The sequence below is a fragment of the Syzygium oleosum genome, unplaced genomic scaffold (assembly GCF_021117445.2).
Source record: "Syzygium oleosum isolate NSW1041296 unplaced genomic scaffold, Sole_v2.1 Sole_v2.22, whole genome shotgun sequence".
In the NCBI taxonomy this organism is placed as follows: Eukaryota; Viridiplantae; Streptophyta; class Magnoliopsida; order Myrtales; family Myrtaceae; genus Syzygium; species Syzygium oleosum.
This window is the reverse complement of record NW_026607506.1, coordinates 4080466-4104857: the sequence shown is the minus strand read 5'-3', so window position 1 is coordinate 4104857 and position 24392 is coordinate 4080466. Positions and strand designations below refer to the sequence as shown.

Below are 24392 nucleotides of genomic sequence, written 5' to 3'. Positions count from 1 at the left end.
AATATGGACGGATGCTTTAGTGTCAGATCGACTCGACCAACGTGGGTACCCCATTCGATCGTGACCATGTGCTACTTTTACAGATCCATCTAATTTTGTTAGGATTTCATTGTGAACATATATACCAAAAGATGACTCACATGGGAGAGAGGCCCAGAAGCCAGCTAAACCACGATCAGTGACCCTGAATAGCTTCATCGATGGTCGGTTCCCAATTTGGATTTGAGAGATCACGCCAAAAGAGATGTTGACATGTCGTGGATATTTGATTACTGGGCGCACATGGATTAGGAAGGATTTCACATGAAGGTCTAAAGGTGAAAAGGTCGAAAATGCCCAAGGGAAATTTCTATTCTGCTTGCACGATGAGCTAAGTTCTGAGAACGTGACTGATCAATCTATTGTCAGCCATGATATTGGAACAATAATCCACAATGGCATTCATTGTCCTAACACCTGAATCGTTTGCCGAGACCGATCCACAAGACAACTTCAATTTCCTGGAATTGGCCATGGAGGACCTCGATTGAATTCGAAAACCTAACTGCTCACATACGGTTCTGAAGACCGAATTAAGAAAAGCAAATGCAAATTTAGGGGCCGAATATGCACTTTTTTTTCCCCGCATCACGCAAGAGGCTACATCTGGATTTTGTTAAAAAGTTCCATTGAGGCACTTATCAAGCAACTGAAATCAGACACTAAAAATTTCCAATGCACAAAAATGATAGTTTGAAAATCGAATATTTTCTTATTAAATATGCTTAACAAATGCCCGGAGATAACTCATTAACAAAACCTTAATATAAAAAAAAAATCATTCCACACATCAGATTTGGATCTCCAAAGGACTTACAGGCCCTTAGCAGTGGTGCATAACCAGTTAAGGAACCCTCAATTAGCTCATGGCATCTTACTAGTTGCAGGGTGTGAAATTAAAATAGATAGAGCTTGCATGTATCGCGTGGTACATTCTCAGATCATTAACAGGATCCTCATTTTTCTTCCATTCTGAAGACTGAGGAGAGTAAATGTGAATGCAAAACTGACATTCATAATGCTCAATCTGATCTGAGACAGCCTTCAAGCAATAACAAATGACAGAACTTAAATATCATATATCAAGTTAAAGCTGATCCTTGTTCGAAAGGAACGCGTACAAAGAGTCTGCCATGAAGGCTAACGACGGCTGATGTCTGCAGTGGATCGATTCTCGATGGTAAGCTCACAACCTGAAAATCACAATTCCATGAGTTTCTGAAATTTAAATCCCCTATGGTAATTCTAGACAATTTTATGGCGTGGATTATTTTCTCTATATCCCACAAAAAATGTATATATTCTACTGCCTGTCGGTATTCCATCCATTAAATAATTTGAAATTCGACATGGACATATTGGCGCCTCAAATAGTTTGAATCCATTGGTCTAAGGAACTAGATCCCCAGAGAAGAAAGGTAAAGAGCCAAACAAGAACACCCTCGCCCGTAATATATCCTTCCAAAATGAAAAACTGAGAACTTGTAGAGCATTCATTATCTGATTTATTCTAGTCAGTCTCAACTTTAAGGATTCAAGAAAACACCTTCTTAAAGGGAGTGATGCCCCAAGGATTCTCGAGCTGTTCTGGTTGGCCTGTTATAACTAGACGTCCAGCTGGATCTGACTGAACTCGCACCTGAGTAGACAAAATGAGAAGGTCAACCACAAAAAGCATACATCTGCTTAAAGTTTACAATTCAGCCTCATCTAGAGAATTGCAAGTGTGAGCATGTTCAAAAACGAAACAGAAGTCCCATTCATAACAGGAAATTTATGAGGTGCATCATTAAGAGCTATTAAATGACTTACTCTTTGTTAGAATAATTAAATATTAAACCATGCATTCATCTAACAGCTTAAGCTTTTAAAACAATTGGCAGTGGTCCCACCAAATATCACATAGTATTAGAGCTGGAGGTCTTGAGTTCAAATATTTCCAGGCCCCATTTGCCTCTCCAATTAAATATGTCCACGCTTAGTACTAGGCAAAAAGACCAAACTAAACATGAGGGAGAGTGTTAGAATAATTAAAATATTAAACCACACCTTTACCTAACAACTTAAGCTTTTAAAACAGTTGGCAGTGGTCCTCACACTCTTGTATCACCATAAACAAGAGCAAGAAATATAAACATGATGGAACACAACACAGCGAAGAACAGTTACATCTTTTTATGTACCCTTGTCTCAGTAATTGTGACTATCACTTATCCAGAGTAACCTTTTCATATGATATTGATGAATAAACAAGAGTTAGTTCCAGTGCAAGAAGAATAAAGAACCATTTGGCAAACTAGAAGGTTGATCAGACAAGTCCTGGAGTTCTTACTTCTTCACGCAAAAGACCAGGGACCAGAGCATATACTTCGAAGCAATCTTTCTGTAAACAGAAGAGAGGCATTCAATATTATCGAACTGGTATCAGCTGAGCTATAAATCTAGAGTTAGCACAAGCCTCTGAGAAAGAAAAAACATACAGCTTCCCGAACACTGATCTTCACCCAATCAGCAGGAGGTCCGACATCAATGACATTCGTCATAATCCTAGCAAAAGGAAATCAGTAGAAGCTTTTAGAAACCAGACATATCAGGAGGTCTTCAGCTAAATCAGTTCCATTCCTCCCCTATCTCCTAAGGAACCTATCAGCATTAAAGGCTCCATTCAAGGTCAAAAAGTTTAACCATACTTCATCAGACTAATATTACACATCATGCACAGGAGGATCATTAAAAGGGAATGAAATAGAAAACGAGAGAAAGTAAACGGAACTGCTTATCTGCCTCGTGATGAACAGCTCTCTCCCCATGCTCCAAATTAGTTGCTGTCTTCTCTCTAGGTAAACCTGTCTCCACAGATTATAGATAATATGAACATATGCTGGCATCACATATTTATTTAAAAGGAGAGATCTTCAGGCAGACATATCTTGCTCAATATGGGCTACACATCATAATAATGACACTCGCATGATCATGGATGTTTGAAAGGAAAGATATTAAGGAAAGTATACCTATGCTTTTGAGATTCCTTTCGCGCTTCGTTGTAGAGGCAAAGTTTTTGTCCTAAAATGACATTAATAAAGATTAACAACAAATAAATATCTTTCTGTGTTGGATTCTAAAGAAAGAAACATATTGCAGGAAATAATTGCTGTAAGCTAAAGCAACAGGTTCGCTAACCTCGCCATATTCAAGATAGCGCTGAGATTGCCAACCCTTCATAGCACGCGATGCAGCACCCCTACGTGCCCTATTTGATCCTGCAGCTTGGTTTGTCTACGCGTGAAATTTCAGATTAAGGGAGGAGAAAAAGAAGATGATCGCTATCAGAACAGATTTCCAGCTAATCAGTGTTTTTCTAATCAGCACTCAATTTTACCAATCAGCCTTCTGTTTTATAAGCAATAAGTCAATAGTGCCCTAATCAAAGTTTTTGTGACTCAAGATTAAGAGAAGGGGGACCACAGGAAAAGCAGTTACGCCAGTGTCAAGTGAGTAATTATACATCCCCAGTCCCATAATATCGTTGTCTCAGCATGTCACGCAATATGAAGAGTTTGACTTTGCTAATGGCACCAAAATGAAATTATTCCACTTTCTAAAGGTTTAAGTAACTTTCTGACAGAAAAGACCGCGCATTTTGGCCCAATTTAAGAATCTCTAAACTTTTACATTGCCAACAAATATGCAGTTAAGAAGTTAAAACTGGTCCTTTATTAACCCAGCGAACTACACTCAAACACATCTCTCTCCACCTAATCATTGTGGAAATGAAACTGACCAGCCAGTTTGACCTCTCCATCTCTGAATTGGGCTTAAGTCTGACCAGGTTGAACATCTTGATCTAGAGTTACTGAGAACCAGTCTTACACAGGCACCAGCTGGTTAGGTCGATCACCTGTCAATCTAAACTAACCAGGTGGCATTTACAATAAATGGGACAAGAATGAATAGACACTCAAACGTTTTAGCCAAAGATTCAGAAGAGGTGACTCAACAGAATTGGATTTTGCTAAGAATTAAGAATCCATATCTTCCACAATTAAAACTTGAGAAGACATAAGCATCTCCACTATTGAGAAAATGCACCTGACTAATACTCTAGATCTTAGGACCCTTTTATCAGCAATATGGCCTTCTCAAACAACATAAAGATTTTCTCAAATCTATTACTATCCCATGTCGACTACCAGCAAAGCAAGTGAAAGAAGAAAATGTACACCAAACAAAAGTCCAAATCACCAAGATCGATTAAAATGTAATGGAGGAACATATATCAAACATGAAACATATACCTCCTTTTCAATGCTTGTAGGTTGCAGGATGGGTGCAGCAGGTAATTGGAGTGCACCGCTTTGTGTTTTATGCCTTTCATATTCCAAAAGAGCCTGCACTAAACATATAACATCAGAAGGTGGAGATTTGCGATCGTGAAGAATGAAGATATTATGACAACTCATCCATCAAGGTTGACTACACTTAGGTGCTTACAAAGGTTTAAACAACCAATAAAGTCAAACATGGCGGCATAAGGCCATTAGCTATTTTTAAGAATATCAAAAGAGGGGTAAATGGAAAATAGATTATAGTAACTTGATAATTAATTGTGTCTACTGTCCTATGTTGTTCATCATAAACAGCACTCTGAAGGACGCCCAAGGATACAAGTGAACATGTCCCCTAAAATATTTTAATCGAGTCGAGTAAGTTGATATCAAGACGCACATGAAAGATATTTAACTGGTCAAACATTTAAGAACAGGAGCTGGCTTGAACTCACTGTGGCATGAAAATAATCTAATATACACGTTAAGCTTATAAGAGCCAAAGCCATTCATTTGTACTTAGAGAACATTGGAAAAAATATCCACTGAACCATGATGACCAGCTTTTCATGCAAACGCACTCACGCCTTGAAAGAAAAGACAGCTTTTTGTACATGTGAGTCCACAGAAAAACTATACTGATTCTAATGGCTATATGACGGTTCACCGTAGGAAGTTTCTGCTAATAACTCAGTTATTGTGGGACTGGAAGCATGTCATTTAATTTCCCTTTGTAAACCATCTTGCAAAGCAAACGAGTCCCAAAAACCGATTAGCGCATTACCTTCTCATAGAAAATTCGAAATGTCCAAGAGACTGTCGTGCAGGTCCTGAGAGAGAGACATCATTAAATTGGACATGAATGTGTGAGAAACAATATGCCTTGCTACAAGTTTGAACATAAAAGTGTGAGGCAAATTGAATATCAAATGGCAAAGGCAAATTGAACATTAAATGGCAAAGGCACATAAGGCGTTTATGCTGCTAGTAACAGTCTTATATGCATAGCACCTAAGGCAAATCGAACTCAAACTGATTATATCAACTAAATGAGATCTCCTGAGAAACAGTTAATTAGAGATTTAGCTGGTACTCTTACTTTGGGGGATGGAAAGACTCTCCTACTATACGCCACAACTTGGATCCAGTCACCTACAAAAACCCATCCCATGGCAGCAGGTAAGTCAGTTGTTGCCAGACAACTTATATTGAAAACTATCGAGCAGTATTTGATCCTGGCATTGCTTTATCAAAGTGGAAGAAAGCCATCAAAGAACTAAATGTTCAAAGATGCTATATGATATGTAATTTTATACATTCTGATGACATTTAAATGCAAAAAGAAGAAAAAATTTATAAACATGGGATCCTTATGGGTAAATGACAACCGCCGAAAGAAAGAATGCAAACAAAAAGTTCTCTAGTGTGAAAACAAAAAGTTTGTGTCGCTGAAATGGGCTTCAATAAAATACCCTTTTTTTACACAAAGCTCATAACCCCATTCTCCAAATAGATTCTGTTATTCCTTATTGCAGAACCAATAGCATTGTAAGCCATACGACTTTCCATACCATTAACATGTCCAACTTTTCAGTGACAAAACAATTATTGGATGGGCATAAACCTGGATTACATAGACCTATCTACAACAAAACCGTAAAATTTTACATTGCATTGAGAAATATAGCATAATCAAGCCATACAAAAGATAAAGCTATCTGTAGCACTTTGTGTGTCATTTGCTGTTAAAGCTGGTCTGGTCATAATCATGATTTCATCCCACTAGCAAAAGGATTGACTGTACATTCACATCCATATCCATTCTCAACTAAATCATGCAAGAGCCATCCCGCTAGAATTTTGATGTTCATGTTCATACTTCTTCAGCCTCGTATTATTGTTCGCGCTCATAGCATCCAAAGACATAGGTAAACAGAACACAGAGCTCAACACAAGACAAATTAAAAGAATGTACCAACATAAAACAGAAACGCCAAAATACAGGAAAACTTACGCACCACGTCATAGCCACCAAGTTTAACGACAGCTCTCCATAACCTACTCCAAGAAAAAGGATCAGCTATTAGGCAAACAGAAAAGCAAACCTATGAACTCGCTTCAGCAAAAAACCAAATGTACTAACTTCAGACAATTCAGTGGCTCTCCATAAAACTTAGGTGGTTTAAATTCCAGGGCCCTATCCTTGTGAAACTTTTCCAGTTCCTTCATAAATGCGGCTTGCTCCTCCACAGTCCCGGATTCAGCCGCAAACCCCATCTGTAACTTTCATGAAGTAAATAAAACCGGCTCTCTGCGTTTAGACTAAAAACAAGTAGGTTTAATAGCTCTTTCTGGTTTGACCTGAAATACCTTGGGATCAATCAACCAATTGTTAGAATTTTTCATGCTCTCAGCCTCAGCTTTTGGAGTTGCTACTTCCTCATTGTGAAGTTTTTGGGAAATTTCTGACTGATTCCGGTCTGGGTCACTTGTTACGTCCTCGTTCTTATTTTCCTGGTTTTCATCTAGAGCACCGATGTTTTCCTTAGCACCATTAGCAGCAACAACTTCATCATCAGCCTTCTCAGGCATTTCATGACTTTCTTTCATGGTGATATCACTTGGTAATGTAAGAGTCTCGTCATTGTCAGTCTCCAGAGCAACCAATTGCCCGTTCGGGCTATGGTTTTTATCCTCTTTATCCTCGCTCAGTAGGGATGACTCTTGCTGTTCTATGCTGGCATCAACAAGGTTGGCAACAGAATCATCTGGCAATCTCTCTGCTGGCTTCTCAGTGACATCCATCTCTTTATTTTGATTATACTCCACAGTCTATAATGTAAGGCGTGTTATTCTGCCGCACAACTAAACTAATGAACAAAGAACCAAATACAAAGTCGGGTTTATACACACAACAGGTAACTTAAATGTCACAGACACTTCAAATCTATCACGAGGAAGGGGTAAAAATAAGTAATTTTGCAAGAAGAGCAGCAAAATAAAAAAGCCTGTACAGATATCAGTCGAATCAAACCAAATCGAATTCCTCCTTTACCTTCTCTAAGCAAAATGCAAATTACACCTTCTGCAAAGGGTTATACCCTTACTTTCCCTTTAAGACATATTCTAGAGTACTACACTTTAAAGGTTTAATTAGATAACAAGTCGAGAAATTTATGCCGAAGCCTAATCAGAGTCCGCTCCACACAACAATCAAAATGAATCTACCCATTAGCACTCCTGGGCATGGAACCATACATGGATATCTGATATATGCTCAACATCACCATCTAACCCGCATGCTCAACAATCAAACTCGTCACGACCACACTAATATTCGAAAACCAGACCACGTCTCCAAGGCTTGTCATTATCATCAGGAAAATACTACCGCATACTCACAGCATTCATTCATGTGCTCTCTCCCGTTTCTTCAAATAGAACTAAAACAGTACTTCAATCCCCCGCCTCCCCACCCCCCCCCCCCCCCACCCCCCGTCCTTCCTTCCCTTCCCCCAAACAAAAGCCCGAAAATTGCCCGGAAAACGAGCTAAAACGGATGAACAAGGCATTTGTATCAAAAAAACTAAAGATCCTCGTGCACCGGGCAATTCCTTCATATCTAGCCAACCGTGTCTACCTCCACAGCCTCCACAATATTCACTCACGCAATCAACACGCGAAAAAAGAGACACGGAAAAGCGACCGCCGGAACCTGAACGCCCCTCGCCGGCTGCTCAGCTCGAAGAAACTCGGAGCGCCCTTGCGTCGAGAAGCGAACGGCGTCGTGGAAGGATTTGTCAAGGCAATCCGGAACGAGGACCGAGACGGAACCTGGCACGGAGCGCCGGGGGTTCGGACGGCGGGGCGAGAAGCGAAGCGGAGAAGAAGGAGGGCGAGCTCGATTTGCAGCCTAATTTCCGGCGCGGCGGGGAGAGATTCCGGTCGCCTTGGCGAGAAAGAGAGAGAGAGAGAGAGAGAGAGAGAGACTGAGCTGAGGCTGAGCTGAGCGGAGCGGAGCGATTTTTTAGAGTTTCGCGAGCGGCGCCGATTGACTCGGCAAAAGCTCGACACCTGGACATCGCGCTCGCGCGGCGGAATTACCGAAAAGCCCTCCCGAGGGGGTTCCAATCCCCGCACCCCGGATCGCGCCGATCAAGGGTCGACGGCGATTTTTTTCCCAGTGATTCGAGGTTTTCGTGGTGGATTTTAATATGTGGAAAATAGGAATATATAATTATATAGCAATATTAGAGTCGACAGTAGTATGAAATCTTCAGGCATTTATTGGATTTAATCCCCCCCCCCCCCATTATAACGGCCGTTAAGTAATTAAATGTATTAATCAATTAAAAACCTGTTTGAGAATTTTCTTTTTTTTAGTATTTTTCCCAGAGCCTATATGGAAAAATAGAAATTTCCTGTCGTGGAATATCTGTGTTTATTAAAGAATTTGATACTAGGCTGTTTTAGGAATATTAATTTATGATGTTTTCTTATTGGTATATGACTAACAAGCCAGATCAGACTGGAAGCAATCGGTTCAAGTGTCACATTAGAATTCGGTTCGACTCGCTCATAGAAAAGATGAAAAAGCACGTTCATGGAAAATGAAAGAATTAAAAAAATATTAAAAACGCTAAGGGATAGAAAATTGGACAAACAAAATGTATATATTTATGAGGTACACGCGCATATGGACAATTTTTTCTATGCTTTACCCAATTTATGAGGATAATAAAATAATCCTTGATCCCAAATTAGTTTCGAGGATTCCAATATCACCTTAGAGTATATTTGTCATTTATTTCAAGTATCGCAGTTACACGCGTCGCGGATTTGTGAGAGGTAATAAGGGTCGGGCAACCGGACTTATAGGTCCGAGCGGCCGGATATTTGCACGGAAATGGTTGATCCACTCTGGCCAGCGATCGGCCCAAAAATGAGCCATTTAAACGGCTAAAATGTTGATTAGTATAAACAAGGCAATCTCTTGTCTGAGTGAAAGGGAACCACGAATACATCCCAAGCAAACACTCGCTCAAGCCTCTTGCAATCTCTTTTATTTTACGCACGCCACCTATTCGATAAATTGTTTATTTGTTATTTGTGCTGAGTTGCTGAATATATTTGGCTTATTTATTTGATCATCTAGGCGAAACAGACAGAACGTCTACTCTGGCCAAAGGATCTCTTCTCGCATAACCTGTGCCCCGTGCACGAAGGACAGTCTCGTTACAACATACTAGAAACATCAATCGACACAGATTGAGATAAATAGAAGCGCGCGGATGATGCAATTAACTACTGCTTGAGATTGGCAACAATCATCCTAGAAAAGATATTAACTGACACAGGCACATGGTGCACAAAAGGGGTCATGCTTGAGGCAAGCAATTAGTTTTCAGTACACTTCTTTTTAGTTCACCGAAATTCCAAATCCCGATTCCTAATCTACACTTTCCGCAGTCTCATAGGCAAGTCTTGTTGACGTCATCGAAGTAAGGATGTTCCATGGCCGCCTTCGCCGAAATCCTCCTCGAGGGCTCATAATGCAGCATTTGCTGCAGAAGATATCAAATTTCAGTTATCAGTGAGCTGACATTAATTATTTCACTAGTTGAACTCAAATAAGTAGCGTCAACTTACAGAAAGCAGGTCCAACCCATCCTTGTCCAGATTAGGAACCGCGGTGGACAGGCTTTGAGGTTTCCACTGTGGATACTCATGCCAGTTCATCAAACTGCTAACCCCTGGCCACATCTTTTCATTTGGAGTACCCAACAGTCTGCGCACAATCACAAGTAAGCACCCATCAGAGATGAACAAAGTTCTCTTTTCTTTTGGCTAAGAAAAGGAAGTCATGTTAAACAGTTTTTACAAAGGGCACAACCAGAGATGGATATCCTAGCTAACCTGAAAATGTGCAGGAGCTGTTGCAGTTCAGAATCTCCAGGGAAGAGTGCTTGCTTGGTGACTAACTCAGCTGCAATTCATGTCATCAATGAACAATGAGTAATCGCTAAAACAATTCAGTAGACAAACGCATTAAAATGCCCAAAGAAGCACAAAGAGCAAAGAGAATCGGTACCAAATATACAGGCGACAGACCACATATCAACTGCAGTTGAATAGTGAGTAGCCCCCAAAAGAACCTCAGGAGCTCTATACCAAAGAGTCAATATCTGCAACAACAAGAAGCACTCGCATTAGCTAATAATGCTAAAAGCAGAGGTGACTCAAAATCAAGATAAAAGAGGAAGAGGGGTGTTGTCAATTTACCTCATGAGTGTATTTTTTGATTGGGACGGTGAATGCTCTGGCTAGTCCAAGATCCGCTATTTTAAGAGTCATCGTCTTTCTGTCCATGAGGAGATTGTGAGGCTTGAGGTCCCTAGAAGAAGAAGAATCCATGGAAGGAATGAGACATGACTGTTTTACGGTTTAAGAAAACACGAACATGAAGATAGAAACGACAGATTCTCCTACCTATGCAAGACCCCATGCCCATGGCAGAAAGCCACGCCCTTGCAGAGTTGGTACATCAAGCTCTGAATTCGGAGTGATATCGGAACCCGTGATTAGTTCCAAACAACAAATTTCGCACAAACCTTCAAGTTCGAAACAAACAATCGCAAGTACCAACCTTAACAATGTTGACAGGGATGCTCTCTCCAGAACCGCGGAAACCGCGGATGTACTTCTTCAAATCAGTGTCCATATACTCGAACACCAGGTAAAGCACCGTCTTGCCTTCCTTGTTCTGGCCTTGCTTGACATCCATCAATCTGTGGATTAACACCGTAAAAACCCCTCATATAAGCCAGCAGAAACAGAGGAAGAGTCCAAGACTCCCCCGACCGATCACGAATCAAGTCGTAAATAGCACTGTCAACAGCGCGCGGTACATCTGCAATCACCGACTAGCTCAAAAGGTCTCGCAAATGGAAGCGCGGCGTAGCGACATCAAACCCTAGGTCGAAACCCTACGAAAACGCAGATTGTGTACAAAAACCCTAGAAACAGCTCAGCAAGGTACAATACGATCGAACACCAGATCAATAAACAACGAAGCCAACACAGGTGTCGCGCAATCAAGGCTACGAAAACACGGATCGAAGATCCGAGACACGCGAAGATCGATTTCCCGCCGGACAAAATCGGTTCCCGTTCGAGACTGAAGAAGAAGAGGGGCGGACCTGACGATGTGAGGGTCGCGGGAGAGCATGCGGAGGATGGAGATCTCGCGGAGGGTGGTCGGGGGGACGCCCTCCTCGTCCTCGTGGAGGCGCGTCTTCTTGAGGGCGACGATCTTGCCCGTCGCCTTCTCCCGGGCCCGGTACACCTTCCCGTACGTCCCTTCCCCTACCTTCTCCAGCTTCTCGAACGCCTCCATCGCCGACACTGCCACCGCCGCCGCCGCCGGTTTCTCCATCTTCTCTCTCGCTCTCTCTCTCTGCGTCTGTGAGTCGGTGAAGAGGAAATGGAGCGACGAATCGGAGGCGGAGCGTGTGTTATAGCGGGGCGATGAAATAACCGTTGAAGGAAAGAAAGAGGGCTTCAAGAGGGGCGTCGTCGAGCAAGGAGGCGCAACGGCACCAAAGTTTTTTGAATTTCAAAAACTGAGATTCGGAGCTGCCGGGGGCGATTTCGTAATTTGAGCAATACTCACCAGAGGGAAGGGGATGCCACGTAGGCAAAGGGGAGCGCCTGTTGAGTTTCGGCCCACTAGGACATTGCTAGGGATGTCAAAGTGATCGGTACACATGGTCATTAAAGGTGTTCGATCCATTCAAACATGGATTGATAGATATCTATCACTCATCATTTTACCACCCGATTAAGTATATTAATCTCTTAATATGCCTAGTATTGATCGTCTTCCTTTGGTGGTTGGCCTAGCGGCGTAAGGCTTTACTTCGAGTGGTTTGAGGCCCCCTTGGTCTTAGGTCTGCCGGTCTCGTGAAGCCCGGTTCGTCGCGCCATAGGTTCGGCCGTGTCCCGACGTGAGATGGCTCCGACATTGCTCCCAGTCTCCCACTAGCATTAGGGGTGAGCGGTTCCCGATTCTGTTCGGTCCAACCCAAGAATCGAGAATCGGACCAGAAGGACTAGTTCCCAGTTTTTAGGACCGGGGACCGGACTGGCTAGTTTTTGGGACCATGGACCGGTCCGGTCCAGTTTAGTCCGGTTCCAATGAGACTAATCACTTATTGGTAAAGGCAAGAGGGAATTGAGGAAATTATATTAGGCTTTCTATTTTTTTCAAAAATTATAAAAAATAAATATATATATGAAAAAATTAGAAAGATATATATTTATCGGTCCGGTCTGGTTCGGTTCCCACCCTAGAATCGGGAACCGGACTGCCCGGAAACCGATTCCACTTTTAGGGACCGGGAACCAGATCGATACTCCCGAGAGCCGGACCAAACCAGTTGGTCCGGTCTGGTCTCGGTTTGGGCGATCCATCTTGCTCACCCCTAACTAGCATTGTGTGTGGAGGGTGATGTTGACGGGCTCGCTCAAAATGAGTAGTAAGGGTGCGTTTGGCAAGTTGCCAAACAGTAACAATTTATATTCTTTTGTTCTCAGAATTTGGCAAGTTGCCAAACAGTAACAATTTTTATTCTTTTGTTCCGAGAATCAGTTTTGGAACAAAAATCAGTTTAATAAATTCTTGTTCTTCTTCTTCTTAGTCTGTGGCCGATCACCGGCCACAGGCCAAGGCCAGCGAGGGCGTCGCGGCCCTCGCCGAATATGGCGTGGGCGACCCTCGCCACCGCCCTCACCGGATTCGGTGAGGGTGGCCCTCACTTGTGGCTGGTGAGGGTCGCGACGCCGTTGCTTGCCCTGGCCATGGCCAAGGAAGGGGAAGGGGAAGAAAAAAAAAAGAAAAAAAAGAAAAAATTCGAAATATTATTAATAAAAATAAATTTTGTGCAGTTACCAAACGTATTTTTGTTCTTTTTCCATTTCAATAATAGAAATTTTGGGCAGTTACCAAACGTTTTCAAATGCTTATAAATTATTCCTGGACACGGAACAAAAAAGAATAATTTCTTAGCAGAATTAGTTTTCGAGAACAGAATAGTTGCCAAACGCACCCCAATTATGATTCAGATTGACCATTTTGTTGCTAACGTATATTTAGGTATTGGGCTCTGAATATGCTTATTGATGTAAGATTTGATGAACATCGGACCCAAATGATTAGGTCGATCCCATTATTGCTAAAGAATCCAATTTGCTAAGAATAGGTGGTTCATTCGCATGGAATGCTAAGTGAAAGTCTATGCTCCCAAGAGTTAAAGAGAACTTCATCTTCCTAATCAATATGGTTTACACCAGTTAAAAGGGGAATTGGAGAAAAATCATTTATTAAATTAGTTGGAATAGCTGCAATAATCAATGGAAAAAAAAATATTTCAGCTTTCTTGTGGATAATTATATGGAATCCTCTGTTAATAAATTGGACAAGTAAATTGAAACCTTCCTTGTAGAGGTTGCACCATGCATGAATTTACTTTGACTTACTAGTATGTAAGTTGCACAGATTAATAAACAGTTCACACCTTGGGGCCTAGAATTATTTAACTAATTTATCAATTACCTTATTCAACAATATATAAAAGCAACTGTTAATGGGATCGAATTTGGGTATTGAGTGAAAGTTACCTTTTTCTTTTAATGAGAAAAAAAATTGGGTCGAAATTAGGACCCGACATCTGATCCGACATGAGCGCCTTAATAATTGCAATTGTTTGCCACGAATGATCTATTAACCAGGTTAGCAATGAGAGGCCAATATTCGCGGATAACATAATATTAACACATCGACAAACAAGTAATATTATTGACGAAATGAATAAATAAATAAATAAATTTCCTACGATATAACAATTCTGAAAGAATTTCAACTCGAGAAAGAAAAAAACACACGTCTGGCCATTGCTGTTCAAGCAAAGATCTTGAATTCCTCAGCCTTTCACGCCTTTTATCCTTAAGTAATGATCACATGTGTTTGCTGGACCGTGTCAAAATATCTCGATGCAATAATGATTTCCCGATAACCCATTAGTCAATTATGATTTCGCGTAATCATCCAAAAAGCTTTTGTCCATCATGAAACGCGACGGCGATACATCGCGCTCGTATTTTCATAGTCAAAATGCAAGTGACGCGGTGCATTTAGTTGAAAGCTCGATGGCACCGAACCGAATCCGACCTGACCTGATCGCGCACCGATCGTATGGACCGCGAAAACGATGCATTCTAGAACAAAGCGGGAAATGCAGGGTAGAAATGGGGGATGGATTGTGTCATTGCGTGGATTAAGTTATCTTCAATTATTTAATGATGAAAGATCAATTATGGAGGGCTAAAAAGTGGGTGAGTTTTTTTTGTCTTCTGCTTTTGTCATTTCTTGGATAATTAAATTTAAAAAAGTTTCCAGATTATTCATGCCACTGTTGAAAAAAACCATACTTGCTGACTTTTTAGCCATCCGCTTAATAAAAATATAATTTTGTTTTTATTTACTTATAATTGTATAAATGGGGCCCGGAACCCATAAGATCAATAAGGGATAATACCGTCGAAATCCCAATCCAGTACCCATGATAAAATTATACTAAATAAATATTCGATTAGCACGAATCTCAAGCGGGTATCTCACGACACATTCATCTCAAATTAATTTTCGTCTCACAGCCGCTGCCCCTAATTCGAATTTACTCCCATTATCTTGTCAAAATGCATTTTTGACATCGAACCCGTCATTTCCTATGTTACATTCGCCTTGCGGTCGCCCGCCATGTATGCATTTTAACAGGAGGTCGGACGAAATGCTGATGAAAGGTAGGTTCAAGTCAGGGGAATCGGTTTGAGATTTTTTTGCGAGACGAAGGTTTGTTTGGAGTGAATGTTTCATTAAGGCAATAGCAGTTTGGAATTTTTTGTGAGATAAAATTCTTAAATTCGGATGTATGGATCACAAGGAACCGGTTTGGGAATTTTTAACTCAACAAAGCTTAGTACATGAAAGAAAAAACAAAGCTATCAGATAAATCACCCATCAAAACACTAGACATCCTTCCCAAAAAAAAAAAAAACACTAGACAAATGTTTTGGAACAAATATTCATATTTATTGTTCTAATAATGGGGCAAATATTCATACCGGTGTTATATCCCTCGTTCAGCAAGCATATTCACTATATATAAAAACGCATGTTCACTATTACAACTCCTAAAAAAAAAGAACAAATGGTTACATAGTAGGTCTAAGCCTGGAGGAAAGTTTATTGCTGATGCTTAACCCAGAGATGCTTACGTTTCATAAAAATAAAATGGTTAATATCACGAAAAACCCCATACTAATACACTTATGACAAATTTACCAAAAACTAATTTTTTTGCTACAAAAAATCCTAAACTGGTGTACCCGTGATAAATTTACCCCAAACTAATTTTTCGACCACAAAAAACTTCCAATCAATATATTTGTGATAAATTTACTCTAAATTGGATACAAAAAATCACAAACAGGTGTACCTGTGACAAATGTAGGGTAGAACTTCAAATGGTACACCTGTCAAAAGCTCAGTGTTGTCAAATTCAACAATTTGATTGTAAAATTTAACGAAGGGTAAATTTGTCACAGGCGTACCGATTTTTGGTTTTTCGTGGTACTAACCCAAAATAGAATTATTTAAAAAATATTTTTTAAAAAACGATCGTCTATATCATTTACGAAAAATATTTTTATCATCTATGAAAATATCATCGATAATGAAAATATTTTTTATCGACTAATTGTTTCAAACTATGTAAATGATCATTTTTACGAAAAATATTTTTCAAATTATTTATTATTTTTGGTTAATACCGCGAAAAATCCCAAATTGGTACACTTGTAAAAAATTTATCCTAAATTAATTTTTTGATCTTCAAAGCCCCAAAATGATACACCTGTGATAAATTTACCCAAAACTAATTTTTTGACCACAAAAAATCCTAAACTGGTATCTTTGTGATAAATTTACCCTCGGTTAAATTAGATTAATACCACGAAAAATCACAAATTGATACATCTGTGACAAATAAAACCTCAAACTAATACACCCGTCAACAGTCATGTTTAATCAAATTCAGAAATTTGACAATCTAATTTAGCGAAAACTAACGTACGGTAAAATTGTCATGAGTGTACCATTTTGGAGTGTTTGCTTGTCAAACAATCAGTTTGATGTAAATTTGTTATATGTGTACCGGTTTGATGTCTTTCATGATATTGATCCCTATTTTTTTTTTTCAAAACAAACGGAATTTCAGATTAAATAGAAAAGGAAAAATCCCAAAAGAAGCCGGGAAAAAAAAAAAAACTGATGAGAGAAAGGGACAAGAAAAGGAAAATAAATAATGGCAGTAAAAGATTGGTTGCGCAGAGCGGGGCGTCTGCAATTTACCCAGTTTCTACTAATGTCCAATCGCTTTTATGGACCAACCACCTTCCTTTACCTAATTGCCAGTACAACCATAAATCCTCCTACCTATCAGAATTCTTCTCGTCTTATCTTAATGATGCTCTTTTCTCTCTCTCTAATCCTCAGAGATTACGAACTAATCAATCACATCATTCCCGCTCACCAAAAATTAGAGGAAGAAGTTGATACATATACACTTTTATTAGAAATTAAGCCGCTAGAGACATAATAATTTTGCAAGAAAAATATCGCCGACAAGTCCGACCGGGTCTGGGCAGGCGTCGAAAAAGTTGGGGATGTTGGTGTCGTGGTTCGGCACAGTTTAGGATCTTAGGCGGCGCGGTAAAAAATCTGGGGTATGAGCGTTTTCGCCGTGTATAATTTAGAGGTTTTTTTGACGATATTAATCTAAGTTTTAGAATATTCTTAATGAATTATTTGAATTTGGGAATTCCCTTGCTTCCCAAAAATCCATCTGTAAATTTTTACATTTTTCAGATTTATCTGGACACGTGGCGTGAAATTACAGCGGGCGAAGAGGACACCGTAGAGGTAGAGTTGGTCAACAACAAAAAGGCTCTTCTGACCAAAAAAATAAAAATAAAAAAGTCTTTTAAAAAAGTCAGTGCAAAATAATTTCCTCCCTCATGACCAAAAAAAAAAAATATAATTTCCTCCCTGTGTAGTTGTAGGCGCAGACCCGTATGCTGTGCGCTCCCTTTTTACCTGCTTTTTTTCTTCATCTTTTAATTTCTTTTTCAAATGAATTATTGGGAGACTTTATATCATATTGACTATATCCCGAAAAAAACTTAGATTATTTTGCATTAGATAAGTATAGGCCTAGTTTGTTTTTCCCTTAGATTTGAATAAAAAAAATTTACCTTTTTACTTTTCCAATAGGATATAAATTATACGAAAAAATTATACGCGAATTTACGTGCCGATATTCATGTATTTTTTTCGGATTCAAAGTAGCTAAAAATTAAATGGGAACTAAAACGTAAAATCCCCAATTGGCTCTTGCGTTTCTGCAAAACCAAATTTATTTCGAGCAGAAAAAAGAGGGAAAAAGTAAAAAGAAAAAAAAAGAAAAAATTAGGAAATATCCGAAGTAAATTGATTGCTTCGTCAATAGCTGGAATTCAAATTCTCCCGGACCGGAAAAAGAAAAAGAAAAAAAAAAGAGGAGAAAAAAAAAACAGAGGCGCTGTTGCTCGCACCTTCCTCGTCTCTTTCATCCACATCGTCGCCTCCTCTCTCAATTTTCTGGGTCCCTGCAACTTTTCCTGGATTTTTGGTGGAGCTCACGGTAGTTTTTTCGCCCTTTTTTTTTCTTTGAAGCCCCCCCCCTGCGTATTTATCCCGTTCCATTTTCCCGGAAAAAACAAAAAAGACGACTCGTCTTTTTTTTTTTTCTCGGGAAAAAGGGAAATTTACTCCCCTCTGGAATCTTCAGCTCCGAAGTTTTTTACTTCCGTCGGTTTGAACACTGTTTCCGCCGATGATCGTCGTCTAGATTTGGGGAGGAAAAATTTGTCTGACTTTTTTAACTCGGTGTGGAGTGAGGATTGGACTCCGTCTGTGAATTTTTCTCGCTCTAGTTCGCCGTGATTAGGGTTTTCGTTCGATGAATTCGTGCCGGGGATTCGAGGGATTAGCTCGCATTTGGAGCTGGGTTTAGGCTTTGATTTCGTGGTAAAAATCGCCTCTTAATCTCGATTAGTTCGGTCGATGATTCCGCGGCCGGTTTCGAGAGCCATTGTCGTCTCGCGAAGTGCAGTTGCTAATTTTACTTCGAGTTTTCTCGGTTTTTTCGAGCGATTGGTGCTGCGTGATTAGGGTTTTTTTTCTTGGGGGGGTTAGTGATTACCTTTTGGTGGAAGTTCTCCGACGCCGATCTCGTGGTGCATGTTTGTGTTTTTCGCAGGTTTGATGGGGTTTTAGGGGGGACGAGGTACGAGGTGAATCGGAGGAATGTCGGGAGACGCGTTCGGTGCGAGCCTCCAGAACCCCACGGTCCCGTCGCCGCCGGTGATGGACAGCTTGCGCCTGGCCTTCGGCGGCGACGGGGCGGTTCCCTACAAGCCGGCCGCGGCGCCCGCTCCGTCCGCCGCCAACGGCGAGATCGGCATCGGCGGCGGAGGCGGGGGGGCGGAGGGGCTGAACATGAACGTGGTGGGAGAGCCGGTGAAGAAGAAGAGAGGGAGGCCGAGGAAGTACGGGCCGGAGGGATCGATCGCGTTGGGTCTCAACTCCGGGGGTGCGGGCCACGCGACCGCATCGCCTCCCGGTGGAGGATTCGGGTCCCCGCCTCGTCTGCCGTCGGCGCACGGCGGCTCTCCTGCTTTTGCTGCTCCTCAGTCGGGAGATTCGGGGTCGGCTAGCTTGACGAAGAGAAGGGGCAGGCCTCCTGGATCTAGCAATAAGAAGCGGCGATCGGATGCTCCGGGTAAACTTTCTCCGACATATCAATGCGAATGAATCTGGGTGGGTCTCTGTTTTTTCATCCGGATTCGTTGGGCTTAGTTCCTATTGATGGAACGCTTGTTCTGAGTGGGGAGTGCTGAGGATGCCCGAGCCCAAAGTTTGAATTTTTTGGCTTTTATAATGTCAAAGCAGCAGGTGCTTTTGACTGGGATCTCTTGCTTTTTTGCTCATCTGCATATTGTTTTGCTTGGGGGGATTCTTTATTTGTCTTAGCCTCTCCCTCCGATGGGGGCGTCTTGTTTCCTCTACATATTCTATTCTGCTATGTCGGACATGGTTATCCTGCTATTTTCAGTTTGCCTGTAGGGTTTATGTTCGGTCGTGCTTAGATTCTTTAAGTTTGAATTACCATCGTGCCCTTTTTGTGTCCTGAGTGCTCTTTGCCGGTATCCACTTTGGTTGGGTTTCTCTCCGATTTTGCTTTAGTTTAATTGATTTTTCCTTCATGGATAACCTGGACGCAGTTCTTAGGCTTTTGTGTATTCTTTTCTTTCCAGAAAAAAAATTTACGGACGATGTATGCGTTCCCTTTTTCTCCACTTCTCCATTTTTTTAGAAATTCATTTCACTTTTCAGCATACTAAAAATGATGGCAGAACTGTAGATTTTCTTTGATTGGTTCGCTTCTGACCACTTCCACTTGTATGCATTACTTATTTGAATAATAGGACTTCTAGGAGATGGGCTGAATTACCATCTCTCATCGACTCCTCAGCGGGCAAGAAAAGGTAATCTTGTGCAGATTTTGTCAATGTGAGGGATTAGGCCGAAATTTGGGAAAATTATTGGGTACTCTTGGCTAGGTTAGTCCACTAAGCATGAGTCGTTAGATCATGTGGGACCTATGTGGTACCCACTTCATCGAACTGCTCATGAGGGGCGGGCTAACATAGGCAGGGAATATGCAAAAACGCACTCAAATTTGGCCCCTGGCCTCAGCTGCTTAACTGCATGTCATAGTAGATAGTGCTTTTTTCTCTTTACCTAATCTGATTTGTAATAAGCTTCGGGTAGCGATTAGCAGTATGTTTGGCAATGTGGCAAGCTATGACACAACAGTTAATACTTAGTCTATGGCCAGGTGACCTTTAGACATCTGGTGTTTGAAGCTGAGATAGATCTCCTCTGCTCAAACAAGAGTATTGGAAATGCCATTACTGAAGAATTCACCAATTAATCGTCCAATACATCAATAAAATGAAAGAATTATACTCTTTGATCCTTTATCAGCCAAGAACGTTCTAATAAGAGAGACATTAATTTTGACAAGTTTGTTGCTTGATCTTGGATGAGAGAGGGAGTGGACTTCACCGATCTTCCCTGTCTATTGACCTTTTCTTCCTTAGGGACAATTATTATGTAACTGGTTTCACTAGTGGCTATCTCATTTCGCATTAGCAAAAGCACATGAAAATCATTGTGTGAATGTCGTCTTGATTTTGATTGGCATGGTGGTATAATGGAGAGAAAGTAGCTAATACTACTACCTGTGCAGGATCTGGTGGGATGGGATTTACGCCACATGTGATCACAGTTAAAGCTGGAGAGGTCCTTCCTCCTTTTCCTCCAAGTGTTCTTTTCCATATTGCGTTGATTGTTTCATCCTTGTATGAGAAATGACCTCAAAAGAAGTACTGCTTATAGATGCCATCATGGAAATGGTAATTTGATTAAGGGATAAAGGCACTAGTAGTTCACGAACCTTTTCAATTTGTGCAATCTAGTCCCTAAACTTTTTATGGCTAATTGAGTCCCTAAACTATATTATTTTTTTGTTCGATTAGGTCCTTCCGTTAATAAAGTAAAGGGAAATCCAATCAATTAAGTATAGCTGTATCTTTCAAGTGTGAAATGATATAAATAAGTTGGATTTGCTCATGTGACCCAAGCAATTCCATTTTTAATTGCTTTCTTTTAGCCCAATTTTAAATTTCTTTAAAGTGATCTGATATTGAAAAAAAAACTAATGTTGACTCTAATTGGAAGTAACAATGTACTTAATGATTTATTCTTCATATATTTTATATATATTTGAGGGAAATAATATTTATGTTTTATCTGTATTGTGATGTACCATGCATTGCACGGGCTCAATTCTAGAGTCTTATTTAGGATAGAGTGGGTTTGACTTTTGAGAGCCAAAGAAAGAAGGAAATAGAGCTTTTGGCTTTGAGAGCCTTTGGAGGCATCTGTAATCCTTTCACCACATTTTTCCATGCGCTTGATGGATGTTTTATATATTAAAGAAAACCGAAGTTCATGATGGTAACTTCACCGTGCATTGATCCAGCATAACAACATTATTGCGAGGCTTATGCTTCTATTTCGATCATAGGTGTTGTTTCAATGATCTTTCACTGAGTTCTTCTTATATTTACTATTTTATCCAGATACATTGATGAGACTTCAGGTTTTTCTGATGATTTAGCCACTCTCTCTTTGGTTTGTCAGGATGTATCATCAAAGATAATGTCATTTTCCCAGAATGGTCCAAGGGCTGTTTGTGTACTGTCTGCAAATGGAGCTATATCTAATGTGACACTTCGCCAACCTGCCACATCTGGCGGCACTGTGACTTACGAGGTTTGTGAGACTGCTCCTCGGCCTTAACATGAGAAGAGTAGAAATTGGTTAGCACTTATTATAGGAGGAAGATTGTCTCTGAGGATCCTAATGTAAAAGCCCAACTCAGGTTTTGATTATCAAGTACTTAGCTTATCTATATTTTTAAGGCACTTGGACATGTGGATATTACTAATGCACTAACCGCTGAGTAAATATGAGGACGAAAACTGAGTGTGTCATTGAAAAGTGCCTCAGTTGGCTTTACCCAGGACTATTTGGTAAATGCGTGATGGATGGAGTACTGTTTCTCTTTCTTTGGTGCAAAGCACTCATCAGCAAGTTACTGTGACCCGTAGTAGTGATTTGTTTATTTTTTTATATTGATGGAATGTAATTGACATATAGTTTAATTTGGCAGGGGCGATTTGAAATACTGTCACTTTCTGGATCATTTCTTCTATCGGATAGTGGTGGACATCGCAGCAGAACTGGAGGCTTGAGTGTGTCTTTGTCTGGCCCAGATGGTCGTGTTTTAGGTGGTGGGGTGGCGGGTCTTCTAACTGCAGCATCTCCTGTTCAGGTGTACTTCCACTCTTTCCATCGGTTCCTCTTTTAGTCTCACGCAGAGATTGTATCAAATACGTCTCCTTGTGGCTTGGTTGTGGTGGCCTAAAGCAATTACCATAGTGCTGGAATCGAACAAAAATTACGTGAGGACTTAGGACTTTTCTTCTACCAAATTCTGGGAATTTACGTAGTATTCGTGTGGCTTTTAAGGGTGGAATAGGAAAAATTACGTTTTTGACTTGGCATTTTATTCTACCAAAATTTGGGCAAATCCCCAGCGTAGGTGGGGTTTCTAGAGAATAGTGTTAGTAATTCTAAAGATTTTTTCTAAGCTTGTTTACATCTACTTATGTGAACAAGTCTACAGTCAATTAATGGGTCCCTCTGCTTTGTCTTTGTTAGTTGATGACAATCAGTACGGGATCTTGGAATGCGAATCCAATGAGGAGAGCATGGATGTCATCCTCGTAGATATGGTTTATTTTCTTAGAGTAAAAGCAGAGTTAGATTTGAGTGATGCCGTGGCTCTGAACATATATGCTTGGTGTCTTTGTCTGTTTTGAATCTACTAGCAAGAACAGAAGAAAAGTCAATTATCCATGATGACATTAAGCTGACAAATTTAATGCAGGTTGTTGTGGGCAGTTTTATGGCTGAAGGTCGTCCCGAAACAAAATCGGCGAACCAAGTTGAGTCCTTTTTGGTTCCAGGAAAATTTGTCTCCGGTGGAGTGTCGGTCGGGCCTAGTAGCCCACCATCCCATGGGACCCTCAGTGAATCATCTGGTGGGCCTGGGAGTCCGCTGAATCAGAGTACAGGCATCTGCAACAACAGTAACTCACAAGGCATGTCTAGCCTGCCATGGAGGTAAAACTAAAGTTGAACTGATCCTGTGTCCAGTGTAGTGGCATAAGATGCTGACCCTTGTGTTTGCTGATGTTGTAAGTTTAGGGACATGTAGCTTGAAGCCCTCTAGGAGATTAGTTGTAATAAGGGCTTGAGTCCTTGAAACCAGATTTAGTAGAAGTCACTCTGTATTTCGGTCGTTTAATGGCTTAGGAACTTGTCGCAATGTGATTATCGCTAGGAAAGACTTCTAGGTAGGACGTTATTGTTTTGTTATGCTTTCAGTGCGTAACCTTCACCATCATGTCGATGGATTGAACCGGAATATGTACTTTCTCCATCACTATGAATAATTTATGTATCCCTTATGGCTCTTTAAAAAAGATTAAAAAAGCATCTCGTGACAGAAGACCAACTTGTTATACACATTTGCCGGGGTGCATGATGCTTATCCTGGAACGATCCATGTTTTTGAAAGCAAAACCGTAACTGAGCTTGTCCCACAAAAGGACATTGTTCAGGTGAAACGTGAAAGCTGCAAAATCTTTAACCGCCGATGCTGCTGGGATTGGGGCCGGGCAAGTAAGGGCGTGAATGGTAACCATTCTGCTCCAGAAATCAAATTCTTGCCAGAAATTGATTTATGGAATTCTTGCCAGAAATTGATTTATGGAATTCTTGCCAGAAATTGATTTCTAAAGGAGAAATCTGTTTGATAAAACATGACTAATTCTGCTCCAGAAATTGATTTCTGGAACAGAAATCTGTTTTGATTTATTGATTTTTTTTGCACCTAAAAAAATTTAAATTTCACTCAAAATGGGTGGCCACAGGTATTTTAAGCCATTCTGTGAAGTTTTAAAATTTTTTATTCTTTGATTTTTTTGGGCATCTCAAAAAATTTAAATTTCACTCAAAGTGGGTGACCAAAGATATTCTAAGCCATTTTGTGAAGTTTTGAAATTTTTGATTTCTTTGGACACCTCAAAAAAATTAAATTTCACTCAAAATGAGTGGTCACATGTATTCTTAAGCCATTTTATGAAGCTTTGAAATTTTTGATTTTTTTG

General features: G+C 40.5%; 3 protein-coding genes across 8 annotated transcripts; 1 reads left to right on the top strand and 2 right to left on the bottom strand.

Moving 5' to 3' along the window:
* Positions 1–928: 928 nt before the first annotated feature.
* LOC115669924 (AT-rich interactive domain-containing protein 6) lies at positions 929–8368 on the bottom strand. Of its 5 annotated transcripts, none has more exons than XM_056321126.1 (14): positions 8083–8368; positions 6738–7237; positions 6511–6650; positions 6386–6425; positions 5467–5519; positions 5152–5197; positions 4338–4430; positions 3223–3318; positions 3054–3105; positions 2813–2885; positions 2520–2586; positions 2372–2422; positions 1586–1678; positions 929–1232 (listed from the first exon to the last, which is right to left on the bottom strand). In XM_056321126.1, the coding sequence occupies exons 2-14, from the start codon at positions 7170–7172 to the stop codon at positions 1122–1124; spliced, it is 1350 nt and encodes a 449-aa protein (XP_056177101.1). In that variant the 5' UTR covers positions 7173–7237; positions 8083–8368; the 3' UTR covers positions 929–1121. The 5 variants fall into 5 exon arrangements, with proteins under 5 accessions (XP_056177101.1, XP_056177102.1, XP_056177100.1 ...); XM_056321127.1 differs by having other exon boundaries at positions 6738–7232; XM_056321125.1 differs by having other exon boundaries at positions 6738–7221.
* A 1316-nt stretch (positions 8369–9684) lies between these two features.
* On the bottom strand, positions 9685–11957 carry LOC115669926 (cyclin-dependent kinase B2-2). Its single transcript, XM_030591110.2, has 8 exons — positions 11567–11957; positions 11014–11155; positions 10857–10918; positions 10650–10761; positions 10459–10552; positions 10284–10353; positions 10017–10155; positions 9685–9931 (listed from the first exon to the last, which is right to left on the bottom strand). The coding sequence occupies exons 1-8, from the start codon at positions 11800–11802 to the stop codon at positions 9839–9841; spliced, it is 948 nt and encodes a 315-aa protein (XP_030446970.1). The 5' UTR covers positions 11803–11957; the 3' UTR covers positions 9685–9838.
* Positions 11958–18014: 6057 nt separating this feature from the next.
* On the top strand, positions 18015–23683 carry LOC115669925 (AT-hook motif nuclear-localized protein 10-like). Of its 2 annotated transcripts, XM_030591105.2 has the most exons (7): positions 18015–18166; positions 18785–19306; positions 20013–20072; positions 20840–20892; positions 21796–21927; positions 22328–22489; positions 23108–23683. In XM_030591105.2, exons 2-7 carry the CDS (start codon positions 18832–18834, stop codon positions 23345–23347), a joined length of 1122 nt encoding a protein of 373 aa, XP_030446965.1. In that variant the 5' UTR covers positions 18015–18166; positions 18785–18831; the 3' UTR covers positions 23348–23683. The 2 variants fall into 2 exon arrangements, with proteins under 2 accessions (XP_030446965.1, XP_056177204.1); XM_056321229.1 differs by lacking the exon at positions 20013–20072.
* The last annotated feature ends 709 nt before the right edge of the window (positions 23684–24392 follow it).

Coding starts and splice junctions, on each gene's coding strand:
- LOC115669925 (XM_030591105.2), top strand. CDS start 18,832: ATGTCGGGAGACGCGTTCGGTGCGAGCCTCCAGAACCCCACGGTCCCG. Junction 20,893..21,795: donor TCACAGTTAAAGCTGGAGAG/GTCCTTCCTCCT, acceptor TTGGTTTGTCAG/GATGTATCATCAAAGATAAT. Junction 22,490..23,107: donor CTGCAGCATCTCCTGTTCAG/GTGTACTTCCAC, acceptor AATTTAATGCAG/GTTGTTGTGGGCAGTTTTAT.
- LOC115669924 (XM_056321126.1), bottom strand. CDS start 7,172: ATGGATGTCACTGAGAAGCCAGCAGAGAGATTGCCAGATGATTCTGTT. Junction 6,426..6,510: donor GAGCCACTGAATTGTCTGAA/GTTAGTACATTT, acceptor TTCTTGGAGTAG/GTTATGGAGAGCTGTCGTTA. Junction 2,886..3,053: donor AAGGAATCTCAAAAGCATAG/GTATACTTTCCT, acceptor CTGTGGAGACAG/GTTTACCTAGAGAGAAGACA.
- LOC115669926 (XM_030591110.2), bottom strand. CDS start 11,802: ATGGAGAAACCGGCGGCGGCGGCGGTGGCAGTGTCGGCGATGGAGGCG. Junction 11,156..11,566: donor CGCGACCCTCACATCGTCAG/GTCCGCCCCTCT, acceptor GTTAATCCACAG/ATTGATGGATGTCAAGCAAG. Junction 10,553..10,649: donor TCAAAAAATACACTCATGAG/GTAAATTGACAA, acceptor TTGTTGTTGCAG/ATATTGACTCTTTGGTATAG.